Below are 23,856 nucleotides of genomic sequence, written 5' to 3'. Positions count from 1 at the left end.
CTCCACCAGGCAGGGTCTCTGGCCAGGAGGACTCCATCAGTGGGCACTTCACTTCCAGGCTGCCTTGCCTGTCAACTTGCTCATTAAAGAAACGGAGCACCTGGCTGCGTGGGTAACGTGCTGCCTCAGGGGCTTGGGGGGGAGACAAGAAGAGCTCAAGGGCTGGTGCTGGCCCTCGGGCTCCTGGGCAGCAGGTAACACGTGGGCCATGTCCCTGACCTTTCTCTGCATCCTCCCAGGGCTGCTCCCAAAGTGCTAGGGGAGACTGAGCACTAAGGGCCTGCAGAGCCTGTGTTCTCGCTGGGATGCAGCAGCCTGGCTTGCCCCCTTCCCTGCCAGCCTGGCCCCTCCCGGCCGGGCAGTGCCCACGTCGGGCAAGGTGTGGCCGCGGCATAGGGTGACCAGACAGTAAGTGTGGAAAATGGGGACAGGTGGGGGGGGGGGGGGTAGGTGCCTGTATCAGACAAAGCCCTGAATATCAGGACTGTCCCTACAAAATTGGGATAGCGGGTCCCCTAAAAGCAGCCCTTGGTGTGGGCGCTTGCAGAGCCCGCTATTTCTCCTGCTTTTCCTTCACCCCCTGCCCCACTCTCCAGCCCCTTCTCAGCAGGGAGCGCCCAGCCTGGCCACCCCCAGGCACCCCCGCTAAGGACTGGTGCCAAAACGATGGGATGCGGTTGCCAGGGTAACCAGACTGGACGTCACAATCTGGGCATGTGTAATTCCAGTTGTGTGTGTGTGTGTGTGTGTGTCTCCCTCCTGCGCTCGCTGCAGGCTGGAGGGGTTGGGGCTGGAGCGGGGGAGGGAGGAGAGAGCGGCCGGGGGAGGAGGGGAAGGGGAAGGGGGAGGGAGATGGAGATTGCTCCTTAAAAAAAAAAAAACCCACCCAGGGCCGCCGCAGCCATCTTCGCGCGGAGCCGCCTCACCCTGCGCCGCGCAGCGCCAGCCTGCGCAGCCTGCGCCCGGCAGGTGGGAGCCCGCGGGCAGCGCCGCGCCGCGCCCCGGGGGCATGCGGGGCCCGGCGGGGGCCGAGGGGGAGCCGCGGGACGAGATGGAGAACGAGGAGGAGCTGTCAGGTAGGGGGGCCGCGCCGAGGGACGGGGGGTGCCCGCTGGCGGGGCGCAGGGGACACGGGGGACGGGGGGGGGCTCCTCTGGGACGGGCAGACCCGGGGCTGGGCTGCTGTCTGGGGAGATGCTGCGGTGATGGGCACCGGAGGGGGCGGGTGGCTGCTGCCCATTCAGCTTCTGCAGGGAGGGAAGGGGGCTGGGTCCCCTCCTGGCCAGGGGGTGGCAGATCCTGGGGACCGTATCCCGGGGGAGCCCCAGGATGGGATGAGGGTGCCAGTCCCTGGGCCCTGCGGTGAAGGGGGAGCAGGCTGCCAGGATCTATGGGCTGGGGGGGAGAGGGGTCCTTGTTAACCTGTGGTTCTGCCAGGTCAGCTCCCGTGTGGGGTCTGTGTAGCCCTCGGAAGGAGGGAGCCATGCAGGAGACGAGGCTCCATGGGCAGGTACTTTCTGAGCCTCACCTGTAGCCCCGGCGCTGGGCAAGTCCCCCAATAATGGGACTAACCCTCCTTCCGAGCCTGCAGTGGTGTGGAGATTAACCCCCCTGCGCCCCAGAGTCCTGCCAGGAAAGTGGGGTCCCCCTTCCCCTCTAGTTCTCTTTGCACCCCTGCCCAAAAGGCCCACCGCTTGCAGGGGGGAAATAACGTCATTGATGAAATAAGGGTGAAAAGCTCTAGAGGTGGATTTTCAGAGGTGCTGAGCCACAGCTCTATTCACAATCAACAGCTGCTGTGGGGACTCAGCACCTTTGAAGATCTGGCCCTTAGTTCCTTTCTGTGACTTCTACTTCTCTTCCCTAAATGCCGAACATCCCTGCCTGGGGTGAGTAGCTGAAGGCCTAAATAACTAGCTGAAACCTCAGGCAAAAGAGAAAATTGGAGTGGTTTTTAATTTTTCCTTACTTACTGTACTGGTTCTTTTTGTGCTGGAGAGGAACTGACGCCACTTGTTAGAGCTAAGCAGAGTGATGGCTGGAGCAACATATGCTTTTCCAGAATATATGTGGCTTTGTACCCTGGGCAAATAGCCATTTGTAGAATCCTGGTGGGGTGTGACAAGGATCTGCCTGGCCTGATTCCCGTTGTATGCAGGATTCCATCTCTACATCTTCCCTACTAAAGACTTTTTGGCCCCATTCTTTGACATCTGTGGTGACTGTGCCTAGAGACCATTTTCCTTGGAAGTTTCCTTTCTCTGCCTAGTTGCTCTGAATATTTGCCTGGTGCCGAGTCTAAACTTTTCCCTCTTAAGTGTCAGGCACTGCTCCTTGACCTACCACCTTCTGAGGGGGTGAAAAATCTTTTCCTTACATTTGCAGTGTTACCTGGAAGGGATTTACAGATGGCTCATGTGCCTCCCTTGGTCTTCTCTTTCCCAGCCTTTGTATGTTTACCCCCCTCATTCTCTCCACTGATGTTTTACCTATGATTCTTGTATCACTTTTACTTCCCTTTGCTTTTCTTGAGGTTTGTCTATATCTTATTCATAGATTCATAGATTCTAGGACTGGAAGGGACCTCGAGAGGTCATCGAGTCCAGTCCCCTGCCCGCATGGCAGGACCAAATACTGTCTAGACCATCCCTGATAGACATTTATCTAACCTACTCTTAAATATCTCCAGAGATGGAGATTCCACAACCTCCCTAGGCAATTTATTCCAGTGTTTAACCACCCTGACAGTTAGGAACTTTGGGGACTATCTTGGGGACTATCCTGGGGCATTATTGAGGCCAACAGACTCATTTCAATGAAGCCTAAACCAGACACAGTAGTTGAAAGACTTTTATTTTCCTGATTGCTTTACCTGGCTGTACCTGGCACATTTGAAACCTACCTGCTGAGCTGACAGAAGTGCTGAGTATGTTCCAAATAGAAAGCAGCTGCTGTGCTAGCAGATATTTCAGGTGCATCCTGGTAGAAAGTATTTATTGGGCTGTATCAGCTATGTCCACGGTAGAATTTGGCAGAACTGGGTAACATGTCAGTGCTCTCAATGGAACACAGCATTTGTCATGAGGGGAGGGCAGGGAAATAATTAGATAAAGGCTTAACTTATACAGGAAGGTTTATTAATTGTAAGACTGATAGCTGAGCACTGAGAGATGGATTTCCTTAGTTGTGACATAAATAAATATAGTAGTAATCTGTCCTGCTATTGGCTAGAGACCTTACTTGGCGTGGTTGGGGGCAAGCAGAGGCCCAGGCCCCCCCATGTCAGGGGCACAGAACTCCTCTGGGCCTGGGGCTGGGAGTGCGAGCTCCTGTGGACCCGGACTGGGACAGGAGACGAAAGCTCCTCCGGGGCCACGGAGGGAGAACCAGCTCCACCATTGGGGCTGCAGTGGGGAGAGGCAGCTCCTCTGGCCACGGGGGGAGGGTGGCAGCTCCTCTGGCCATGGGGGGGGGGGAGGGAGGAAGGCAGCACCTCCGGCCACGGGGAGCACAGAAAGTGCCCCTCCCCCAAAGCAGCCAAATATTTATTCCTGGGAATTCCTAATATGTCACAGCCTCCTGCAGAACTGCAGGTAATTACTTGCTAACTCTGGGAGGGTCTCCAGCAGGAGAAGAGCTCAAGGGCTGGGGCTGGCCCTCCAGTAGTTCTTTGTTTTCAGGTTTGGGGTTTTTTAAGGAAAAAGTTTCTGCTTGTACATAGAGGCTGATATTTTGCAAACCAAAGCTATATCCACAAATTAAAAAACGCCTATAGCAGCTGTTAAAGCAGCCACTTTGGCCAAATTGGTGCTAGCACAAATGGCTAAAAATCCATAGGAGCCAATGGAGTTGTACTTGCTTATGCCAACAGGGCCAATTGTAGCATTCTGCAGGGAATCAGCACCAGGCACCGAAATCTCACTGTGCTGGCTGTTGCACAAGGGTGAATTCTACCCATAGTTAATTTGGTCCAAACAGCGCCTCTCATTTTCTTACATTGCTAAAATAAATGTTCTCCTGAGTTGAAAGCCTAAATGCAACACATTTAGTGGAGAGCAATGGCACAGGAGTGAGTCAGAGTTCCTGCAAAATAGGGGCTGATAATGCTACTTCTGACAAGCCCAAAAATCCAGCAACCCCCATGGTCAGGCAGTAATAAGGGTACCTGGTGCCAATATCATGTGGACTGTCATCCATAAGGGATTGAGATTCCGAAAGCCCATCAAACATATTTCATTTAAAACATGAGGGCAGGAGCGAAACACCCATCTTTACAAGCTGCACAGCTATTCATCTCCATCCTGTCCTTAATTTTCCAAAGCATGAAGAATTCTTAATGTCTGGCAGATGGATGCCTCCCCATCAGTGTCAAGAATGGTTCTATTCTTCTTCCTTCCCAGAAATGACTCTGGAGGAGATTATTAAGATCCCTCTGGTTTTCACTCTTAATGCACCTGACTGAAGTGCAATCCGAGAGATAATCAGGGCCCACAATAGAGCCATGGAAATGAGTGAGTGTGAGTTTGCACGTGCTGGAGAGAGATGGGAGTGTGGTAGATTAACATGAACTCAATAAAATAACTTGTGTCCAGCTGTTTCCTGTTAAGGATACTAGTGCATCTCAAATTCACGTGCAAAACCTATCACCATTGCATCCTCTCTCTTCCTGATTTTTCATTTCAGTTACCAATAATCTCCATATGCAGAATTACATTTACTGATTGTTCTTTGTTTGGAGGTGTTTAAAATTTTCAAATTAGCATGTTTTCCATACTCTGATTACAAAACATGTGCTATTGGTGGAGATAACGCTGCTTTGAAGTTATGGAAAACATGAAGAAAGAACGAATATAAAGTTTCCAGCAGAGAAAATGTCAAGTTGTTTCTCATGCTGTAAGATTCTCCATCTTGAAAAGCAGTAGGTATCACACCTGAGTTAGTGCTGCTTGAATTAGTATTGACTTGGCCTCAGCGCTTGCATCTCCCTCAGACCAGGGTGTTTTGTGCAGGCCGGGGCACCTGGGTTATAACAGCCTGTTTCCTGCGAGGGTGTTTTGGTGAGGAGAGCAGGAAGAGGAGTACCACGTCCTGGAGTTTCTGTTCACTTTGAGAAGTGGGCTCAGAGGTCAGGGACAGGTCAGGGGTGACGGATAGGCTGGCTTAGAGGTCAGTGACAAATACTCTCCGTTCCCATCATCCTTTCTCCAGTGGCTTTTAATGTCAGTTGGTTCAGTTTAATCCCAGTGCTCAGGACGTTGTTTAGGTCTCAGTGAGATGTGTACCAAGAATTAGAAGCATGAGTATATGTTTTTATTAGGGTCGCAAGGGGGATCCAAATGAGCCTTATTATAGGACTGTAGCTGTCACCTCTCCATAACACATCACACACCTGCAGAGCTGGGACTGGCACCTTGGTCCTTCAGTTAACACAGGTCTTCACGAGGATTGCCCTTGTGTTCTTTCTACGTGACAACTGGTGGTTAGAGTTCAGCAGTCTCTCTCTGGCCTGTTTCTCAGCCATGCTGAATTGCTCAGTTGGACGTGTGGCTCTTGTCCCGTCTGCACAGGAGTTGGCGAGTCTCTGTCCGGTTCCTCGCAGATGGCATGCTGACCAGGTTGTAGCTGTCAAAGGATAAGCAAAGGACTTCAGTGTCCAGGGCTGCTAATGCAGCAACTTTCACGAGCATGAATTTCACTGAAAACCATTGTTAACCTTTGAAGAGTTTTATTTCCCCCTGCAAAGAAAGTTTAATTCAATTTTCTCAATCAGTTGCTGGCTAGATAATTGTTCCCCTTCTCTAATAAAATTGGAACCCATTAATGCAGACACTGTAGGGTTGTTGGATTTAAAATCCAACCCTGAGGGGCTGGCTTTCAGCTCCTCAGTGTGTTTGGGAGCTGGGAAAAGAATGAGGATTGTCACTTCTTCTGAAAGCCTTGAAAGGGAGTATAGCTCGAAATGCATGTTTGGACCTGGTGTCACACTGCACCCCTGGCCCCCACGAAACATCTGAACAGCTTAGCATCTCTAGCCGTTCAGCTAAAACAGCAGCGTTTCTAACTTGTGGGAATTCCTGGCTTCCCTTTCATAAATTTCATAGCCCCATAGATTCCAAGGCCAGAAAGGACCATCGTGATCATCTAGTCTGACTTCCTGGATAGCCCCAGCCAGAGAACTTCCCCACAATAATCCCTAGAACAGAGCTTTCAGAAAAACATCCCATCTTGATTTAAAAATTGTCAGTGATGGAGAATCTACCATGACCCTTGGTCAATTGTTCCAATGGTTAATTGCCCTCACTGTTAAAAATGTACGGCTTATTTCCAGTTTGAATTTGTCTCGCTTCAACTTCCAGCCACGGGATCGTGTTATAATTTCCCCTGCTTGTCTGAAGAGCCCATTATCAAAGATTTGTTCCCCATGTAGGCTCCTTCCCTTGCCTTCATCTGCAGCTGCCTGGCTTCTGCTCTGCCCAGACCTTTGACTGGAGCTGTCATTTTCTGAGAGAAGCTGAGCTGGTCCAGTTCGGCCTCCAATGCTGCAGCTTCCAGCAAGTGACTGATTGTAGCAGATGCCTCTGCTTCTTTTGGACTAATGAGAGTGACCTGGTCAGTGTTTTATCTTTCCGTTCCGTTCAATTAAAAATATCCCAGCCAAATCGGGGCCAAGCGTTCTCACACAAGCCGTGCAGGAGGGAGAGCTCATAGAAACAAGGAGGCTTCTCCTCTACTATGGAGATGGTCTGTCAGCAAGGGAGGGGATGGTCTTTCGCTAGAAACAAAACAAACGCATGTAAACCAGAGGGACTGTCCGGGGTGAAGTCTCTGTAGGGTGCTTGTATCGCAGCACCAGATGTTTGCTTGGCTTGAACATGTTTTTTTGGGGGGCGGGGGATAGATTGTGTGTGTGAGAGAGAAACTTGAATGCTGAAATGCATGAATTCTGGACTCATTAATGCTGGAGAGAGTTTAAATCCACTGCAAAGCAGGTAGGCAGGGCATGCAAGGCGTTTTTCCTCTGAACTGCCACAGCTGCTCTCAGCTTCTTTACTCTGGTTCAAGGTTGACAGGCTGTTGTTCACAATCTTGCGATTAAGCTTAAGCATCAAACTCTCTTCATCACATGCAGCGGAATCTGCCTTGCGATTTCTCCGTGTGCTCGGCAGAGTCACTGGACGTCCTTGGGGATTCTGTTTTTTACTGTGCGGTACCTTTGGGTTGGAGCTTTCATATCTATGAGAGTCGTGTGAGTGAGCTGCTGTGCGTGGGAACAGGAGTGTGGAGTGAAAGCGTTGACTTTAAACAAACTTGGTGCACGTTGGTCTCAGTTACTGAGCAAAACAAGATTCTGCCCAAATGCCTCAGTCTCCTGGTTGGATTTAATGAAAGTGACCACACTTAGCACTGTTCCTGTGCTTCTCATCGGTAGCTCTAACATCTCTCCAAAGCATCGTTATCCTCATTTTGTAGTTGGGAAGTTACCACCAACGTCTTCAAAAGTGGCCAGAGGCTCCAGTTTCCATTTGCCTGGAGTGGAATGGGCAGCCCACAGAAGATCTAGGAAAGGTTCAATTAATACAAGTCTTGCAGATGAGGGGTTGCTCACCTTCTGGCTTCACAGGTAGCTTTTGGTTCCTTCCAACTGTCTGTCCAGGTTGTTCATATGTGATACAAGATATCTCTGTCTTTCAAAGCCATCAACCCTGGCTGCATTTGCTCAGTCTCTGCACACCTGTGCAAGGTCTCCAGAAGCTCACGAGTAGTTAGGCTACCTCAGGCTTTGAGCTTATCTCTTGTAAGCTGAGCATGGTTGGGTTCAGTCAGTACTTGGATGACAGATGTAAAAACAGGGGAAAACACCAACTGTTGGGGGAAATGGTGCTGGTGTTTAAGTAGATAGCTTAGCTTCCTGCTACGTCTGTATTGAACCAGTGCCCCAATACAGAGCGAGGGACCACACCGCTGCTAAAGGCTGAGATGAGATGGGAAGCCAACAGTCTTGACCTCTTGTGCTCATCTAAGATCCCATCACGTTTTGTGTCAGCATAAGGGTGTTAAATGCAGTGTCCTGGCCAAAAGTCAGTTTGGGAAGATTGCCTTCCATCTCCCTGAGGCAGAGTTCCAGCTGGAGAAGTTATCCCCCTGAATAGCAGAATGGCTATTCCAGATGTGGGGAAAGTGGTCCTTGTAGGCACAGTCTGCAAAGCATTTTGGGATCTTTTGGGATAACTCTGCATTCAGCAGAAGCAGAAGGGGTGGGGAGGCAGCTATATGCCTAGCCTGCTGTGTGTATAACAGGTACGTGCACTGAAGAGCAAGGGTATCTTTGCCTGGATTCGTTCCCCACCCTTTGACATCTTGATCTCTAGGAACCAACACTCAATATTAAACCGCATCTTGCAGTGACTGACTCAGAGCACAAACTGCTGTGGGAAAAGCACAAAACAGGCCAGGATGTTTCTTGTTGCAGATGGAGTCCTGGGCTCCAGCTCCATTATGAAAAATCTTAAGTCTTTAAAACTTCTTTTCAAAGCAAAGGGCTCCGTTCTCCCATTGAGAGACTCGGTCCATGGGGCTGAATCCCATCACTACTACATTTGTATTGGGATACAAAGCCCCCTTCCCTGCCCCCAAAGATTGTTTTTTCTCTGGGGTGTTGTGAATAAAATCAAACAATGCTGAATGGCTTCTATATAGAGCCTCATGCACCTGATAGAGAGGCCAGGAACTCTGATCTGGTGCTTTTTAGTGGAGATTATTCTGGTCCTGTCAGAGGTGAGGGAAGTGTGTTGCTTGCAGTGCATGGTCCTGTCAGTTGTCTAATAAATGTCACTGAGATGGAGCTAAGCTGCTTGTTTTGGCAAAGTCTAAACTGCTGTGTTTTGAAGTTGAACACAAAATCTGTCCGGTATAATGAGATTGGAGTATTATTACCGTATAAGTTTAGAAATTCAAAAAGAAAACAGAAGAGTACAACGCAGAACTGGATCTTAAGGAAATGCAACAATTTGACAAAATGCCAAGGCTCATTAGTAAGAATGTCAAGTTTTGGAAGATAATGATGACAGGAAAATAAAAGGGTACATTGCAATTAGCGCCGAGCTTCTTTGCCTTGGTGGGGATGCAGCAGATGGATGAAAGCAGTCGAGCCAGCATGCTTTGAGCTGACTCTTCGCTTTGCTCCGGTGCAGGCAGCTCTGTGTCTGTCCAGGAGTCAGTGGGGCCATCGGAGGGTGTGCAGGGTCATTGCAGCACCCAGCCGCTCCACAGCCTCTCCCAAGACATAGCATCACTACTGCCTTCAGTGCTGGGAAGGAGCTGGAACGTACAGCCAGAGGTAGATGGGCAGGAAGACGCTCAGAAGAGAGACTTGTTTTCTCTCTTTTCTTTGATTTAATTGAATCCATTTTAACGGGATCTATTTCAAAAGGTAAAGGGTAAACAATAAAAAGCCTAATGCTTCCTCATTACCTAGAAGCCCAAATCAGCAATGGCAGGCAGCATATTAGGAGTGTCCAGACGCCTCTCTCTGCTTCTGAGCAGGCCAGTGGTGGGGGCTTCGTGGGTCTGGGCGTCTGCGGGAGAAAAAGAGATGATCCTTCTGCTTTGGCGCTGCATGCTGTGGAGCCCAACCCCAGCCCCTCCGTGCAGTAACAGTAATACTGTGCCCCCTGCGGCTTCCAAGCCCTTTCCAAATGTCAGTCCTCACGAGCTCCCTTGGGAGGGAGAGAGCAAGCGTCCTTAGCTTCATTTTGCAGATGGGAAAGCTGAGGCAGTGAAGTCAGTGACTTGCCCCAAGGCCATGTAGGGAGTCTGGATGAGAACCCACGAGTTCCTCGCTCCCAACCCCTTGTTCTATCCGCCAGACAATACATTTATTATTGAAAGCCGCAAATGATTCTTTGCCCCCTTTCATCCCCCTGCAATCTCCCTCCCTGCGTTTTCTCTGTCTTGCCAGTAACCCCTCAAATCGTTGAGACAGAGAGGGCCCTTTGAAAACCGAATCCTGTTTGTTCAGTAGCTAGACTCTCACCCAGTTTGGACCGTGGAGCAAGCCTGGCTAGTGGCACGTCACGTGTAGTCCGTGTCGCTTTCTGGATCCCTGCAGTAAATCCCATAAGGACTTCTCTCGGAGTGGATGTTTCTCTCTAGCCAGCGCTGGAGTCTGCACTTCATGCTGCACCGAAACTCACCTGCCCTGCTGTAAACGGTGCATCACTGAGCTCCAGTTCTCTGGGAGCTGGTTTCTAGTGGCACTGCTGTAAGAGCAAACAGAAACTGACCCCTCCCACTGCATTGTGTTGAATGCTGGAGCAATGCTTGCCCGCTTGCTGGGGGCTGCCATCCTGCTGAAAAACTGGCCTGGTATATGTCCCTGGTGATGCAAAGGGAGATTAGTGTCAGAGACTAGAGACCTTTTGCATGATCTGCCTCTGATGCTGCGCTAACCATCCAAACAGCTTTCCTGTTTAATACCCCACCAGGGTTGCTAAATAATATCAGTGCACTTTTTTGAACACCAAAGCTGTTCTTCTGATGGCCAAACCAGTTGTACGGCAGGCTGGAGATGAGGTTCCAGGCTCTGTGCGTGGGCTCGTCCCACTGGCAGTGTCCACAGAGATGCATCCAAGAGAGAACTCTTTGCACTGACACCTAGATGAAACAATGAAGATATTGCTGTTAATTCTAGGCTTTGTGGGGATGACCCCAACCCTGATCAATTTACCAAACCCAAATTTTGAGCCTAAACAGCCCAACATTGTCCTCCACTGAAGAGCTGTGTGCGTGATGTGTGCTTGACTAGAACAAATCTTTTCTTTAAGTTTCAAAGTGCTGTAGCCATATAAACCTGGGACTCAAGTCCTGCAAACACTTCCTATCAGCTTAGCGCTGAATGCCATTCTGGCACCCACTGGCCTGCTCCTGGTGGAAGCATTATGCCTTGTAGTAAGTTTTTGCAAGATTGGGCCCCCTTTTATGACCTAGCATCCATCAAAACCTGCACTGTGACAAAATTTAAGGTATCAGTTACCGCCAAATACTCTTGCCAAATACCTGTGACCTGAGACTTGTCCATGGCTGAGCAATGCTAATTCCCTGTGAAATGAACGAGAGCAGAGTACCTGCCTCGCTGTTGTGTCGCTTGTAGTACAGCACCGTAGAAGCAGAGCAGCTTCCTACGAATCACTTACACTGCAGCAGGCTGGCTGTTGAGAGAGACAGAGGCTGGCCATGGTACAAGATACGCTGGTACTGGGCTAATATGTGGCGATATGCCATAGCAAATTGATTCAGATCAGAACATATAACTGCACCAAAAATTAGTTCTCTGTTTTGTGTTTACTCTTCACTTGGCCCACTCAAAAATCCCTCCGTCCCTGATTTCCAGCGACCACACCGGGCGGGGGGGGGTAAGAATCCCTTTGCTTCCCCTAAAGTATGAACGTTGATCTCTGGCTGCAAACTGACTTTCCAGGTCCCATGATTTAATCCACTTTTAAATATCAGTATCTAGTGCCGCTGTTCGTTCTGCCTGTCTTCTACCTGCAATGATACTGTACTGTTATCTACTTCCCAAACAACCGACTGGGAGCTGACCAGCCATTTGGCAGCTTTGCCTCTCCAGCATTTAAAGACACCAGCACTCTGCAGATCCTGTAGAGCAGCTTTTTGCCTCGCTCTGTGGCATCACAGTCATCCCCAAAGTGTCACAAACTGATTTCTGGTGGGAGGATTGTGCGGCAGGGGGTGTCAGCAGAAACAAAGGGACTGTTTTCATACAAACTGTTTTCATACAAGTAGGACTGTTTTCATACGGTGATATGAAGAATAATTGTGATAATTACTAACAACTGGGAAGAGAAACACAGGGGAAACCGTTTGGGGACTAGTTTTTAACCCCATCCTCCGATTTGGTGTCTGCAGTGCGTTCCACTTGAGTTTGCACACCAGTTACATGAGCACAGACAGCCATTTGCACAAGTGAATTGGGCAGCAGCATGTACACAACTGGGTCCATGAAGCTGGAAATGAGGGCTGACACTTCGATTGCTTGAGACTTGTCTTTCAAGGATCTCCATGAGGCATTAGCAGCTAGTTAAGTGCTGGCCTGAGAGGCAACTAATGCTAGTGTAAGGCTATGTCTACACTACACAGCTGCGGCCGGGCTGCTAAAAGTCACGCAGTGTAGCCGCTGTTTGTCGGCTCTCCTGCCTACAAAAAACGTCCACCCCCAACAAGTGGGGTTAGCTTTGTTGGCAGGAGAGCACTCCTGCCAACAAAGCGCTGTTCACACTGGCTCTTGTTGTCTGCAAAACTTTTGTCTTTCGGTGTGTGTGTGTGTGTGTGTGTGGGGGGGGGGGGTTAGCACCTCTGAAAGACAAAAGTTTTGTTGTTCAATTGCCAGTGTAGACAAAGCGTAACTTGGGACAGCTATGTTAACAGCTGGACGTGAGTCAGACAATCAACAGAAACTTGAGCGAGGCGACATGTCCTTGTATCCCATCGGCTAATGGAGCTGCTTGGCCAATGCTGTCCCATGGGATCAAACATAATTCCTGTACTTTGTGTGTGTCTGTGAACCTGGCTGTGTAACTTCTCCCTTTCCTCCCCCTTTGTGTCGTCTCCAGAAGAAGAGGATGGAGTGCTGGAAGGGCTGGAGGAATTTTATCCAGAGGAGCAGGTAACTGCGCAGAAGAAAAAGAAATCCAAAAAGCTGAAAGAAAACAAGACTTCCAAAGTCAAGAGAAGGAAGAAAGAGGTAACATCTCCCACTGTTGAGTGAGGCTGGCAGGCAGCTGCTGGCCTCTGTGTATGGGCTGTGTGCTTGGGATAATGCTGCTGGTCTCCCTTGTGGAGCAGTCGGAGGTCTAGGGATGGAAACGGGCTAGATAAGAGCTAGGTATTTTACTAAGGGGAACTAGTTTGATGTGTGACGGGGGGCCCATTTCTCAGACTTGGGTGATGCCACAGCTGAGCCTGCAGCTTGGCGGTCACTCCCCTGAGTGCCTGGAGAGGCTGAGCAATATAGTGAATTGGCACACAGGGCTGGGAGCAAGGCCCTGTGTAATTCATATGCTGGCTCTGACAGCGACTCACTATGGCCTTGGGTGAATCACTTAACTTCTCTACCTCAATGGCCCCACTGGTGAAATGAGAATGGTACTTACCCACTTCTGAGAGTCTGTGACAGTTAATTAGCCCGTGTGTGGCGCAGGCTTTGGGATGTGAAGGTTTGAGTATTATTATTTATTAAGGGTTCATTAGTGGGTGATGCTCTCTGGCCTGTGTTAGGCAGGAGGTCTGACTCAGTGATTATAAGGATCCCTGGAATGTCTGACGCTTAGCGCTGGAGTCTGAGATGTGGTTTTAAACACTCTAACTTACATGCCCAAGCTTGAAAACTGAGATGACAAACATTGTCTCTTCCTTCACCTGGTCTCCACTAGTTCTGCATGTGTCTGAATGCGGGGGGCGCTCCTTTGCATAGAATTACCCAGAATGCTCCTTGCTAGCTGCTGTAGGGGTTGAGCTCTGGAGATGCACAGAGGTGGGTTGGTGGCTGCTGTAACCCCTCTTTTGCTTAAATAACTTCCACAACATGAAGATGCTAGGGTTCAAATTTGTAGTTTTTGGTTCTGAGACATGGATGGGCTTCGTCTGTCTAAATGGCTGGGACAATTTATCTGACCAAAGGGAGAAACAAACACAATATGGGTGTCCAGGGAGTAAAGAGTGAAACTGGGGAAATCCAGAGAGATTGAGTTCTGAAAATATCCGTAAGAAGAGTTAAATCGACTCAGGCTAGTTTGGAGGGACCCTTCTTCACGCGTTCAGGTTGGCTTTGGAATGGGACCAGCCCGGTGTGTTCTCCCTGGTGTGATTTCTGGGGAGAAGGGTGGCGTTGGGCACTGCAGCAGTAATGGAGTCACCGCTCTCCCTGGAATTGTTTAGCAGCAGGGACGAAGGTGTGAGTCGGTGGTTTTCCAAGACCATGTTTGCATGCTCCTCATGTGGCCGCTTGGTCTGGGCGCTGTCCTAAATGAGGCCCGTGGCAGAGCACGGAGCATGTTGGATGGAGGAAGCTGTATGGCTCAGAGAGGGTTGTGCTAAGGGCTTCTCGTGCAGAGAACTGTGGAGGTGGGGAAGGTGGGCGAGGGGAGGAGCCAAGGTTGTAACCTCATGTTTTTTCAAAGAAAATAATGTAAAACGGAATCGTTTTATAAACTCTTTCTTGGCTGCCCTTTATGCTCATGCCACTGGGAGGGCAAGAGTCACCAGTGCACACTGGCTACTTTCCCCGCTCCGGCGATGCAAAGTCGCTTGTCAGCTTGGATTGAATAGCCAGTTAAGCTGGGGTTCTGGCTGCCTGGCATTGCTGGAGCAGTGCCAAGCATCCAGAGTGTACTGGCCCTGGCCCTATGAATGGATCTGGGGAGACTCTGGCTAGAGCCGTGTAGAGCAGGAAGCCGCCTTCTAGCCTCCCTTCTTCCTCCCAAAACTCAGTGCTCGCTGCTCGCCCCTCCAAATGCTTTGTTGTAAGGACTGTGGAAAGGGCTCTCGACCCTGCCGGGTCCCAGGGACCTTAGTTTGTACTTTAGTGTTCTAAATCCCAAGCCCTGCACTTTGAATTCAAGGGGCAGCAGATTAGTCTGCTTTTAATTAGCTCTGCCTGGTGTGGTTAGTTAATTTCTCATTTGGAAGCTAAATCTTTCTACAGAAGTAGGCACAGCTGGAGACGGGTACTAATTTGGGCAAACACTGATCTATCTAGTTCTGCCAGTAGTTTAGTTTTTCTTGAGTCCTAAAGGTTTTCACTTTGAGGGTGGATTGCAAAGAGAGAGAATGGCCCAAACAACTGCTAATTAGCGAGAAGACACACAGGATGGAAGGGGTGAGACTTTCCTTCCTAGCTGACCGTTTGCAAGGATGATTACGTTTTAAAGCTTACCTACTACATTCGTACCCCTGGGTGTTGTGCCGTGATTGCAGATCCTGTCACCAAATATGATGTTTTGTTATGGGACTATGATATAATGAAAGACAAGGGCAATAATCACTGTTCTAAAACTTTCCTATTTCTATTCCCCAGTGTTTTGAAAATCTGTTTATTCTAATATGTTCTTTTTAATGCTGGAAATATGTCTGATAAATGTTATTGCCAGTCCTTAATCTTGTGAATTGTGTGTGACAGGCAGTGAATAATCTCACGCTTCACATTCTGAATCCTATATCCCACACTTTACATATCAGATATTGAGCTGGCAATTAGGCCTTTTAAACGGAGTGAGTTGTAAGCGTGAGGAGCGTGTTTCCTGGCATCTCACATACAGAGGCGTTAAAAGAAGGCAGAACCAATAGGAAATGGAGGTTTTGTCAAACAGGCTTTTGCATTCATGAGTTTGGGATTTATAGTATCCCAGTTAAAGACACATTAGATCATTATTACAAACAATGATTATCAGACACCCCAGCAGACCACATGCAGCAGTACAGTGCACTGATATATATAATAATATAATATATGTATTATGATAATCTCCTTATCTGGTTATTAAACCCCTCCTGCCAGGGACGCACACACTGCAATGCAGCACCTCATTTACAGTTTGTCCCCGGTGGCAGACAGTAAATCTTCGTGGCACATACTGTACCAATAACATTATCTAGGGACTGCGTCTCTTAGGGATGAAATGCAAAGCGACATGTTGGGAATGTAACCAATGTGATACTGTTTGGAGAAAACAGCATGGTTTTGAGGTTTCTGTGGAGACAGGATATCGAATGACAGACCGCCCATTTCTGGGTGTCTCGCAGGCAAGAAGTGGGGCTGGGCAGGATGTGCTGGCTTCTCAGGATTTGACATTTGAAAGGATTTGGGGAGTTTTTTGAAAGAAACCAAATTCTCAGTGAATTATTGTCCTAGTGAATCCCCCTCATGCTGCTCCCAGAGGATCCACTCTATTCCCAGAGCCCGTGGGATGCTTCCCCTATTCTTCCTGGGCTGTGTGTGCTGCCTCTCAGGCCATGGCTACACTACAAACTTAAGTCGACGTCATGTAAGTCGACATCAAGCCTCCAATTTAAGCAAGTCGATGTTGCGTGTCCACACTAAGCTCATTGTATCGGCAGAGTGCATCCTCACTAGCAGGGCTTGCACTGACGCACAGAGCACTGCATTGTGGGTAGCTATCCCACAGTGCACGTAGCCGAGTGGAATTTTGGGTCAGGCTTGCAAGGCCTTATGAGACCAAAACATTGGTGCAGGTGGTTATGGGAACATGGCGTTTACAGCCTCCCATGATGCACTTACCTCCCTCCCTCTCTCCATGAAATCAACAGCAAACAAACCAAGCCTTTTTCGCACCTTTTTTCATAAGCATGGGTTACCCATGTGGACGCCAGAGCATGATAAGCATGGACTCTGCTCAGCTGTACACAGTTGTTGTGAGCATTACAAACACCTCGTGCCTTATCCTGCAGTATTCACACAGCCGATACAGGAGCCGCCGCGCTGAACAATGTGATGCCACGCAAGCAGCCCTGCTGGAGACATACAGCAGAGCAATTTGCAGTTGCTAGTGACAGTCATGCATCACCTTGACACAGTGGAGTACTGTTTCTGGGCCTGGGAAACAAGCACTGACTGGTGGGACCGCATCATTATGCACCTATGGGATGACGAGCAGTGGCTGCAGAACTTTCGAATGCGTAAGGCCACTTTCCAGGAACTGTGTGAAGAGCTTTCCCCAGTCCATGAAGCGCAGCCATATTAAAATGAGAGCTGCTCTCACAGTGGAGAAGCGAGTGGCGATAGCTCTGTGGAAGCTTGTAACACCAGACTGCTACCAGTCAGTGGGGCATCAATTTGGAGTGGGTAAATCTACCGTGGGATCTGTTGTGATCCAAGTTTGCAGGGCCATTAACAGACTTCTACTAAGAAGAGTAGTGACTCAGGGCAACGTGCAGGACATAGTGGACGGTTTTGCCGTGATGGGGTTCCCTAGCTGTGGTGGGGCGATATCAACGTGGGATGGTCGGGAAAGGTGCATGATGCACGCATCTTTAGGAACACAGGTCTGTTCAGAAAGCTGCAAGCAGGGACTTTCTTTCCAGATGGCAAAATAACCATTGGTGATGTTGAAAGGCCAATCGTGATCCTGGGGGACCCAGCCTACCCCTTGCTCCCATGGCTCATGAATCCATACACCGGGAGCCTGGACAACAGTAAGGACCGGTTCAATCATAGGCTGAGCAAGTGCAGAATGGTGGTGGAATGAGCCTTTGGACGTTTAAAAGGCTGCTGGCGTTGTTTGCTTACTAAGTTAGACCTCAGTGAAAGCAATATCCCCATTGTTATCGCTGCCTGCTGTGTGCTCCATAATATCTGTGAAACAAAGGGAGAAAAGTTTCTGCCGGGGTGGGGGAGTTGAGGCAGATTGCCTGGCAGCCAATATTGAGCAGCCAGACACCAGGGCAATAAGAAGAGCAAGCACATCGAGGGGCTCTATGTCTCCGTGAGGCTTTGAAAACCAGTTTCATCAATGAGCCAGAGTAATGTGACACTTCTCTGTGTTGTTTCTTACCGAACTGTCCCCTCCATTGCATTTTCTCCCCTGTAAACTCCACCCCCACCAACCACCGTGTGTTGAATGAATAAAGAGCCTTTTCTCCTCAATCTGTTAAGTTTTATTATGCACACAAACACACAGAGACAGCAAAGAAAAGGAAGATAACCTGGGACAAAAGGGCTGATAACACCGTGGGGGGGAAAACAAGGAAAGCTTGCTTACAGATGCACTGCCATAGCAATCAAAGGTGTGAGAATGGGTGTCTTCTTGTCCTTGTGTCCTCCCCTGGTCTTGGGTATAAGGGATACCGAACCCCCCCCCCCACCTCATAGGACATTTCAGGGAGGAGGATATAGAACTGGGCGATGATGGCAGCAGGTTCAGCATAGGCTGCAGAGGGACTCTAACATCCAGCTGCCTTTCTTGAACCTCAACCAGGCGCCTCAACATGTCTGATTGCTCCTTCATAATCCGCAGCATCTCTTCCTGCGTGTCACGCTCCTGTTCCCTGCATGCTCTCCTGTGCATGGCCAGGTTCTCAGACAGCGCAATCCTCCATGCGCTGAGCTCCGTCTTGTCACTCTTGGAGGCGCACGTTAACTCATTGAACATGTCCTCCTGAGTCTCCTTTTTCTGCCTTCTAATCTGGGAAAGTCTCTGTCCTGGTGTGGAGGATGCGCCAACGCACAAGGTTTCAACTGCAAGGAATGCAAAGCACAAGGGTAGCTTTAACTGTGCATACATTGTTTCTGGTGCAAGGTTAATTTTTTTTATAAAAAAGCCAACCCTCAATTCACTTCCCTGCAAGCCACAACGTAATCACAACCGCAGGCTATTGCAAGAGTCGGTGTGCTGCTCCAGCCATGGTGAGTAAGGCCATGGAAGCATGGGCAAAAGGTCTTTTGCTGCTGCTTTTGTGGAGACATCCTTGGGATCCCAGGTTGGAACTTGAGAAAAGCCCCCTTTCCCCCAGCAACCTGGATGGTGCTTGAGGACAAGCACCAGTGTAAAGCCCCCCAAATAGTTTGTTTTTTACAAAAGCGACACCGGGTTGGGGGGGAAGGAAGACAAACAGGAAGCTGCCCCCCTTTTTTCCCCCAATGCTGGTTGCAATACCTGGTGATCCCTTCCAACCACAACCATGGCATGTTTGGGAAAGCGTGGCTGTGTGACCCAGATTTCACCAAACGGGGGGCGGATTATTCGTTGAATTGTTTGCGGTTTATGGGCTAGTATTGAAAACTTCCCCCATTTCCCCTGGGTGACCCTATGCCATATCACTCTCCTGAGGGTAACAGAGGTGGCCAGGGAGCAGATGCTGCAAGCGTCTGGGTACAGACCTGGTCTTTATGCTGCAATGCTGTGTGCTGCAATGATGCTGGCAGAGTGAATACTGGAGTGGCGCGGGAAAGTGTCCTACCGTGGTGGATGAAATAAGGCAGCGCTTCCCAGAAACCTTCTGCAAGGGATTGCAGAGTTACCTCCATGAAAGCTTCCTAGAGATCTCCATGGAGGATTCCTGGGCCATCCTCGTGCACATGAACAGTCTTTTTCGGAGAGCACCTTCTGCGTAGCTGGAGTGACCACCGATACCCACTACCCTACTCTATTGTTCAGACTAAACATAAAAAATAATAGCATGTAACCCCTACAGTTTGATTTGAAATGTGTACTCCGCAGAGGTGCCTTCCCCGGCATCACACTCCACCACCAACTGGTCCTGTGAAGGGATGGGCTCCAGGGTTAAAAACAGTTCTTGGCTGTTGGGGAGAATGGATCCTCAGCTTGCCTGCCTCGCATTCTCCTCCTCCTCTTCCTCATCAACAATGTCCTCCTCGTAGCTTGAGGTTGCCCGGGGCCCATGGCAGGAATCCACGGAACGTCTTGGGGTAGTGGTGCGGTCGCCAGCGAGAATCACATGCAGCTCCTCATAAAATTTTACTCCTGAGGGCATTCTGTGCCAAAAAATTAAAAATTCTGCAAAATTCAGCAAATTTTATTTGTCAAATAAATGTGGAGACTTCAGCATGGCACTGGGGATCACAGGCCACTGGCTGCACAGAGGTGAGAGATCACTGTGTAGCTTCCCCCCTCACCCAGGACACGGACTCAGCAGTGAGGCTGCACCCAACCCTGACACAGCGCAAGGACCGGGCCTGCCCCAGAAACACCCCAGGGCTCTGCCCCTCCGTGCCAGGTGCACCAGGTGTGGGCAGGTAGGCTCAGCAAGGCAGGATCCAAGTGTGGAGGGGTTCTGTGTGGGGCAATCTGGGTGTGGGGGCTCAGTGGGGAATCTGGATGCGGGGGGGGATTGGGGCACACAGGGGCTTGTTGGGAGGTTCTGGGTGCAACGGTAATGGCTCTGCAGGGGGGTTCAGGTGAAGGTGGTTGGGGTTCAGCGGGGAGGTCTGGGTGTGGGGGGGATAGAGCTCGGAAGGGGGGTCTGGGTGTGGGGGGCTTAGTGGGGTGGGGGAGAGAGTTTGCAGAGCTTCCTACAGCCGAGGGAGAAATCTGGGGGTTGGGTCTGACACAGCCCTGGATGCCGTGCAGGGGAAGAGGAAGTCCCGTCCTCCCCAGGCCAGCTGGGATGAGCAGCTGAGCCCGGTGCAGGGTAGGAGCCACTAGTCGGGTCTTTTCCAGTCCTGCCCCACAGTGATTTACCTCTCTGCTGGCTGCCCTGGGCACCTGAAACATACTGCTGGGGAGGGTCGTATGACCGCTCTTGTGGCTTCTCTGTCAAAGTCATTTTTCTGCGGGGAAGCAAAGAAATCTGCTGGGGACATAAATTCTGTGCATGCGCAGTGGTGCAGAATTCCCCCAGGAGTAATAAAAGTAGCATGTCTGTAGGGCAGAACCAGAACAACTGTTCGCCTCCCTTGTTTTCTGGTACACTTGCTGAAGCTCCTTTATTTTCATGTGGCACTGCTGCATGTCCCTGGTGTAGCCCTTCTCCCCCCATGCCCCGTGTGATTTTGGCATAGATGTCAGCATTTCTTCTGCAGGATCGGAGCTGTGCCTGCATAGACACTTCTCCCCACACAGCAATAAGATCCACCACCTCCTGTGCACTCCATGCTGGAGCGCGTTTGCAGCCTTGAGTCTCCATGATCAGCTGTGCTAGCGAGCTCTCCACACTGATCAAGCAGGAAATGAAAATTCAAAAGTTCCCAGGGCTTTAACAAGGGCGCGTCTGTTTCCTGGGAACCTGGCTGATGTGCAGTGGAGTTGAAAGCGTTCTCCAGAGCGGTCACAGCGGAGCACTGTGGGACACCTCCTGGAGGCCAATTCATTCCAATTACACAGCGCAGTGTCTACACTATCCCCATGTCGACCCCTGGATGTCAAATCAAGTGCTATGCCTCTCGTGGAGGTGGAGTACAGAAGTCGACTTTACAGGCCACTTAGGTTGGCAGAAGGGACTCGGTATTGTAGACACATACATTATTAGATCGGCTTATGTTGCCTACGTTTGTAGTGTAGACCAGACCTCAGACTCTGCAGATGAAAGACCAGGCCCTGGATGGGAGCTGCGCTCTTGTCATGCCATAGTATGTGGGGCAGAGGGCGCGTTGAATGTTCAGGGGCTGCCGGGGTGGTGTGCCCCTGTACTTGCATGTGCCAGGTTTCTCTGAACATAATTACCAGGCTGTCAGATACCCCAGCTGCCTTTTAACCTTCTGTGGATGCTGGCAGCACGTGGGTGTAGTGGCAGGCCAGCGAGGAAAGAGTTAAGTATCTCTGAGTAACTTTCCTTTTGGAGTGTTGGTGTGGCTGGTCCGAGCTGTATGGTAAGAAGGACCCAGGCAGCCCGGGCTCACTAAGCCATGGTCAGTGCACGTCCAGCGTGAGACATCGAGAGTGCTTATGGAAAACAGGAAATGTGGGCTGGAGAGAGGGAGGGGACGTCAGACAATAAACCGGGCTGGCTGGTGCAGGGTGAAATGAGCTTTGCCTGGCTCAGCTTCCCCTTCAGTGTAAACTGAGCTGCTCTCGCCTTTGACCTGGCTGGGCTGGTGATCAGGATCCCAGGGTGAGCGCTGGACTTCCACACCAGCAGCCAGATTGTGGCAACTTCCCTCCTGGGGGAGGTGGGCTCCAGATGCCATCGCGCCCCAGCATCACCCAGCCTCAGAAGGGGATGAGCCTGGGATGGTCGTGGGGAGCTCTCGCACTGCTGACATCTGGGCAGGGAAAAGTTCAGTGGGGGAAGCGAGGTGGTAAAGCTGCATGCTGAGGGACAGGCAGGCAGGGTCATCTGATGGAGGGCAGGGACAGACACAGCTCTGAGGAGCACTCTCTGGTCCAGCCACTTAATTGTTTACTGTAAAAGCACCAGAATAGTGGTTCTCCTTACATCAGTGACTCAGGTAACCGCAGGTGCAGCTGGTGATATTTAAAGCGCCAGCTGTCTGTGTGCAGACCGTATGAGCCGTCCCTCTTGCATGTGAATGTCTCCATTTGCCAACAGCCGTTCCCTGTTTAGCGCTATTCTCTTCAGTGCAATGGGATTATTTTTCTTCACCTCAGACCCAGGCTGGCTGGCGACTTTCTCCTGATACCCTTTGAAGATCAGATTCAAGATAACACTGCAAGGTCGATACGATGACCCGGAAAATCACTCACAAGCGTCACACGGTTCTAGTTTCCTATTTTATTAATGAAAGTAAGGAATGCTGGAGCCCAGCGCTGTGCTGCCAAGACCCACTCGTGTCTGAGTGGAAATGGGTCCTATCTATTATGTAAGAGACAAGAGGCTCAGATGGAGCCATGGCATCTCAAATCAAGGGACTTTAATTGGTTTGGTAGTGAGCAATGTGCCAGGGAGCTGTTGGAGTAAGGGATGTGTGAGCTGCTCTGCACACATGGCTTGGCACAGTCTCGTCAGACTCGTCCCCTTCTGCAGGTTGTTGGTTTTGTATTGATCATATTAATTAATAGATTTGTTTCTACACCTGTTAGCATGTTCCCATTCGATAAATTATGCTGGAATTTGCAAAGAACAAATTAGCAGCTATTGCATTAGTATATTACAGCTCCTTGGAAGCAGGATTGCTAGTAAATTACGAAGCTGCCAGTTGGATCCTAACAGCGTTCTGGTTTAGGGCACTGTCCTGCACTTGGAGTCATACGGGCAGAACCCCTTGCTCATACTGAACCCCACTGATTTTATTTGAACTCTGCATGGGTGTAGGTGTCTGTGCTGATCTGCTGCAGGATTGGGCCCAAGTGAGCAAGCGTCCGGAATCTGATGTTTGCCCAGGGAAACCCCTTCATTGCTCATCTTGAAACCACTGGTTTAATGATCATGAAAGGTGCTGGACTGTGTCAGACTCAGAATCACTTAGCCCAGCAAGGAGAAGGCCTTTCTCCGCAGCAGTGTGTCTTAGCTCTGCCATGGAGTGACCACTTTCAGGGAATTCGTGGCTCAGTCTAATCTTGGTCTTTTTGCTAAGGTTGCCAGCATGGGGCTAATTTGTGTGAATTGCTGTAGTATTTCCTGTGATGTGTTTCCTGACCAACTAGAGATTGGGTAGAGTTCTGCAACTCGTTACCCATAGGCTACGTTTGTCTCAGAAGTGACTTTGGACTGCTCCTGACTTGAGCTGGATTTGAACCAGGATTTGGATATGAGGCAAAAAGCTCCATGTTGACTTTATTTTACTCAAAATCGTGTTTTCTGAGTGCTCCGTTTCATAGCTGCAGGGTGACAAGGTATCTCAACCTCATTGGGTTTTCAGTGGAATGGTCTCTAGTCTGAGGACATTCCAATAGCCCTATTAGAATACACGTTTGTCATGGGGACATGTTGCCTTTACATACAGGGTGCTTCTTGTTGTCTGATGTTTCACTGATCTGAAATGCAGATGAGTTCCAAGAAGCATATGAAGATTAAACTAGTGAAATGTGTGCAGATGAATTTCAGTATCCTATTGTAAAGGGAGGTCGGCATGTATCAAATATGCAAGCACAGTATAGCTAGTAATTTCCCTATCCCTTTCATTGCCAGACTTCGTGTAAATGATGCTGTTCTCTTCCAGTCACCCACCCCTCGTCTAGACAAGGTAGCACATTAAAATGCTTTTGCAAGTGACTGGAGCCTAAATGTCTGTTTATTTAAAGAACATGGATTCAGACCTGCCTTTTATTGTCCAACAGACTTTGGGTAGAAGTCACAGTCCAGCAGATACATAATTTTTTGTGGTCATAGTAATGTTCTTTCTTTGCTTTTTATAGACACAACACAAAGCCCAGCTCAAGACGTCAGCCTATCACATCTTTTCCCCCT

General features: G+C 49.7%; 1 protein-coding gene across 1 annotated transcript in view; it reads left to right on the top strand.

Moving 5' to 3' along the window:
* The first annotated feature begins 1,009 nt into the window (after nucleotides 1-1,009).
* The window catches only part of CHD5 (chromodomain helicase DNA binding protein 5), an 83,479-nt gene continuing 60,632 nt past the window's right edge, over nucleotides 1,010-23,856 (top strand). Inside the window, exons 1-2 of the mRNA XM_065421467.1 lie at nucleotides 1,010-1,076; nucleotides 12,630-12,760. Coding sequence (XP_065277539.1) covers nucleotides 1,010-1,076; nucleotides 12,630-12,760 — 198 coding nt within the window. The remainder of the gene's footprint in view (nucleotides 1,077-12,629; nucleotides 12,761-23,856) is intronic.

This window comes from Emys orbicularis, chromosome 22, assembly GCF_028017835.1.
Source record: "Emys orbicularis isolate rEmyOrb1 chromosome 22, rEmyOrb1.hap1, whole genome shotgun sequence".
NCBI classification, from domain to species: Eukaryota; Metazoa; Chordata; order Testudines; family Emydidae; genus Emys; species Emys orbicularis.
This window is presented reverse-complemented; position numbering and strand designations above follow the sequence as displayed.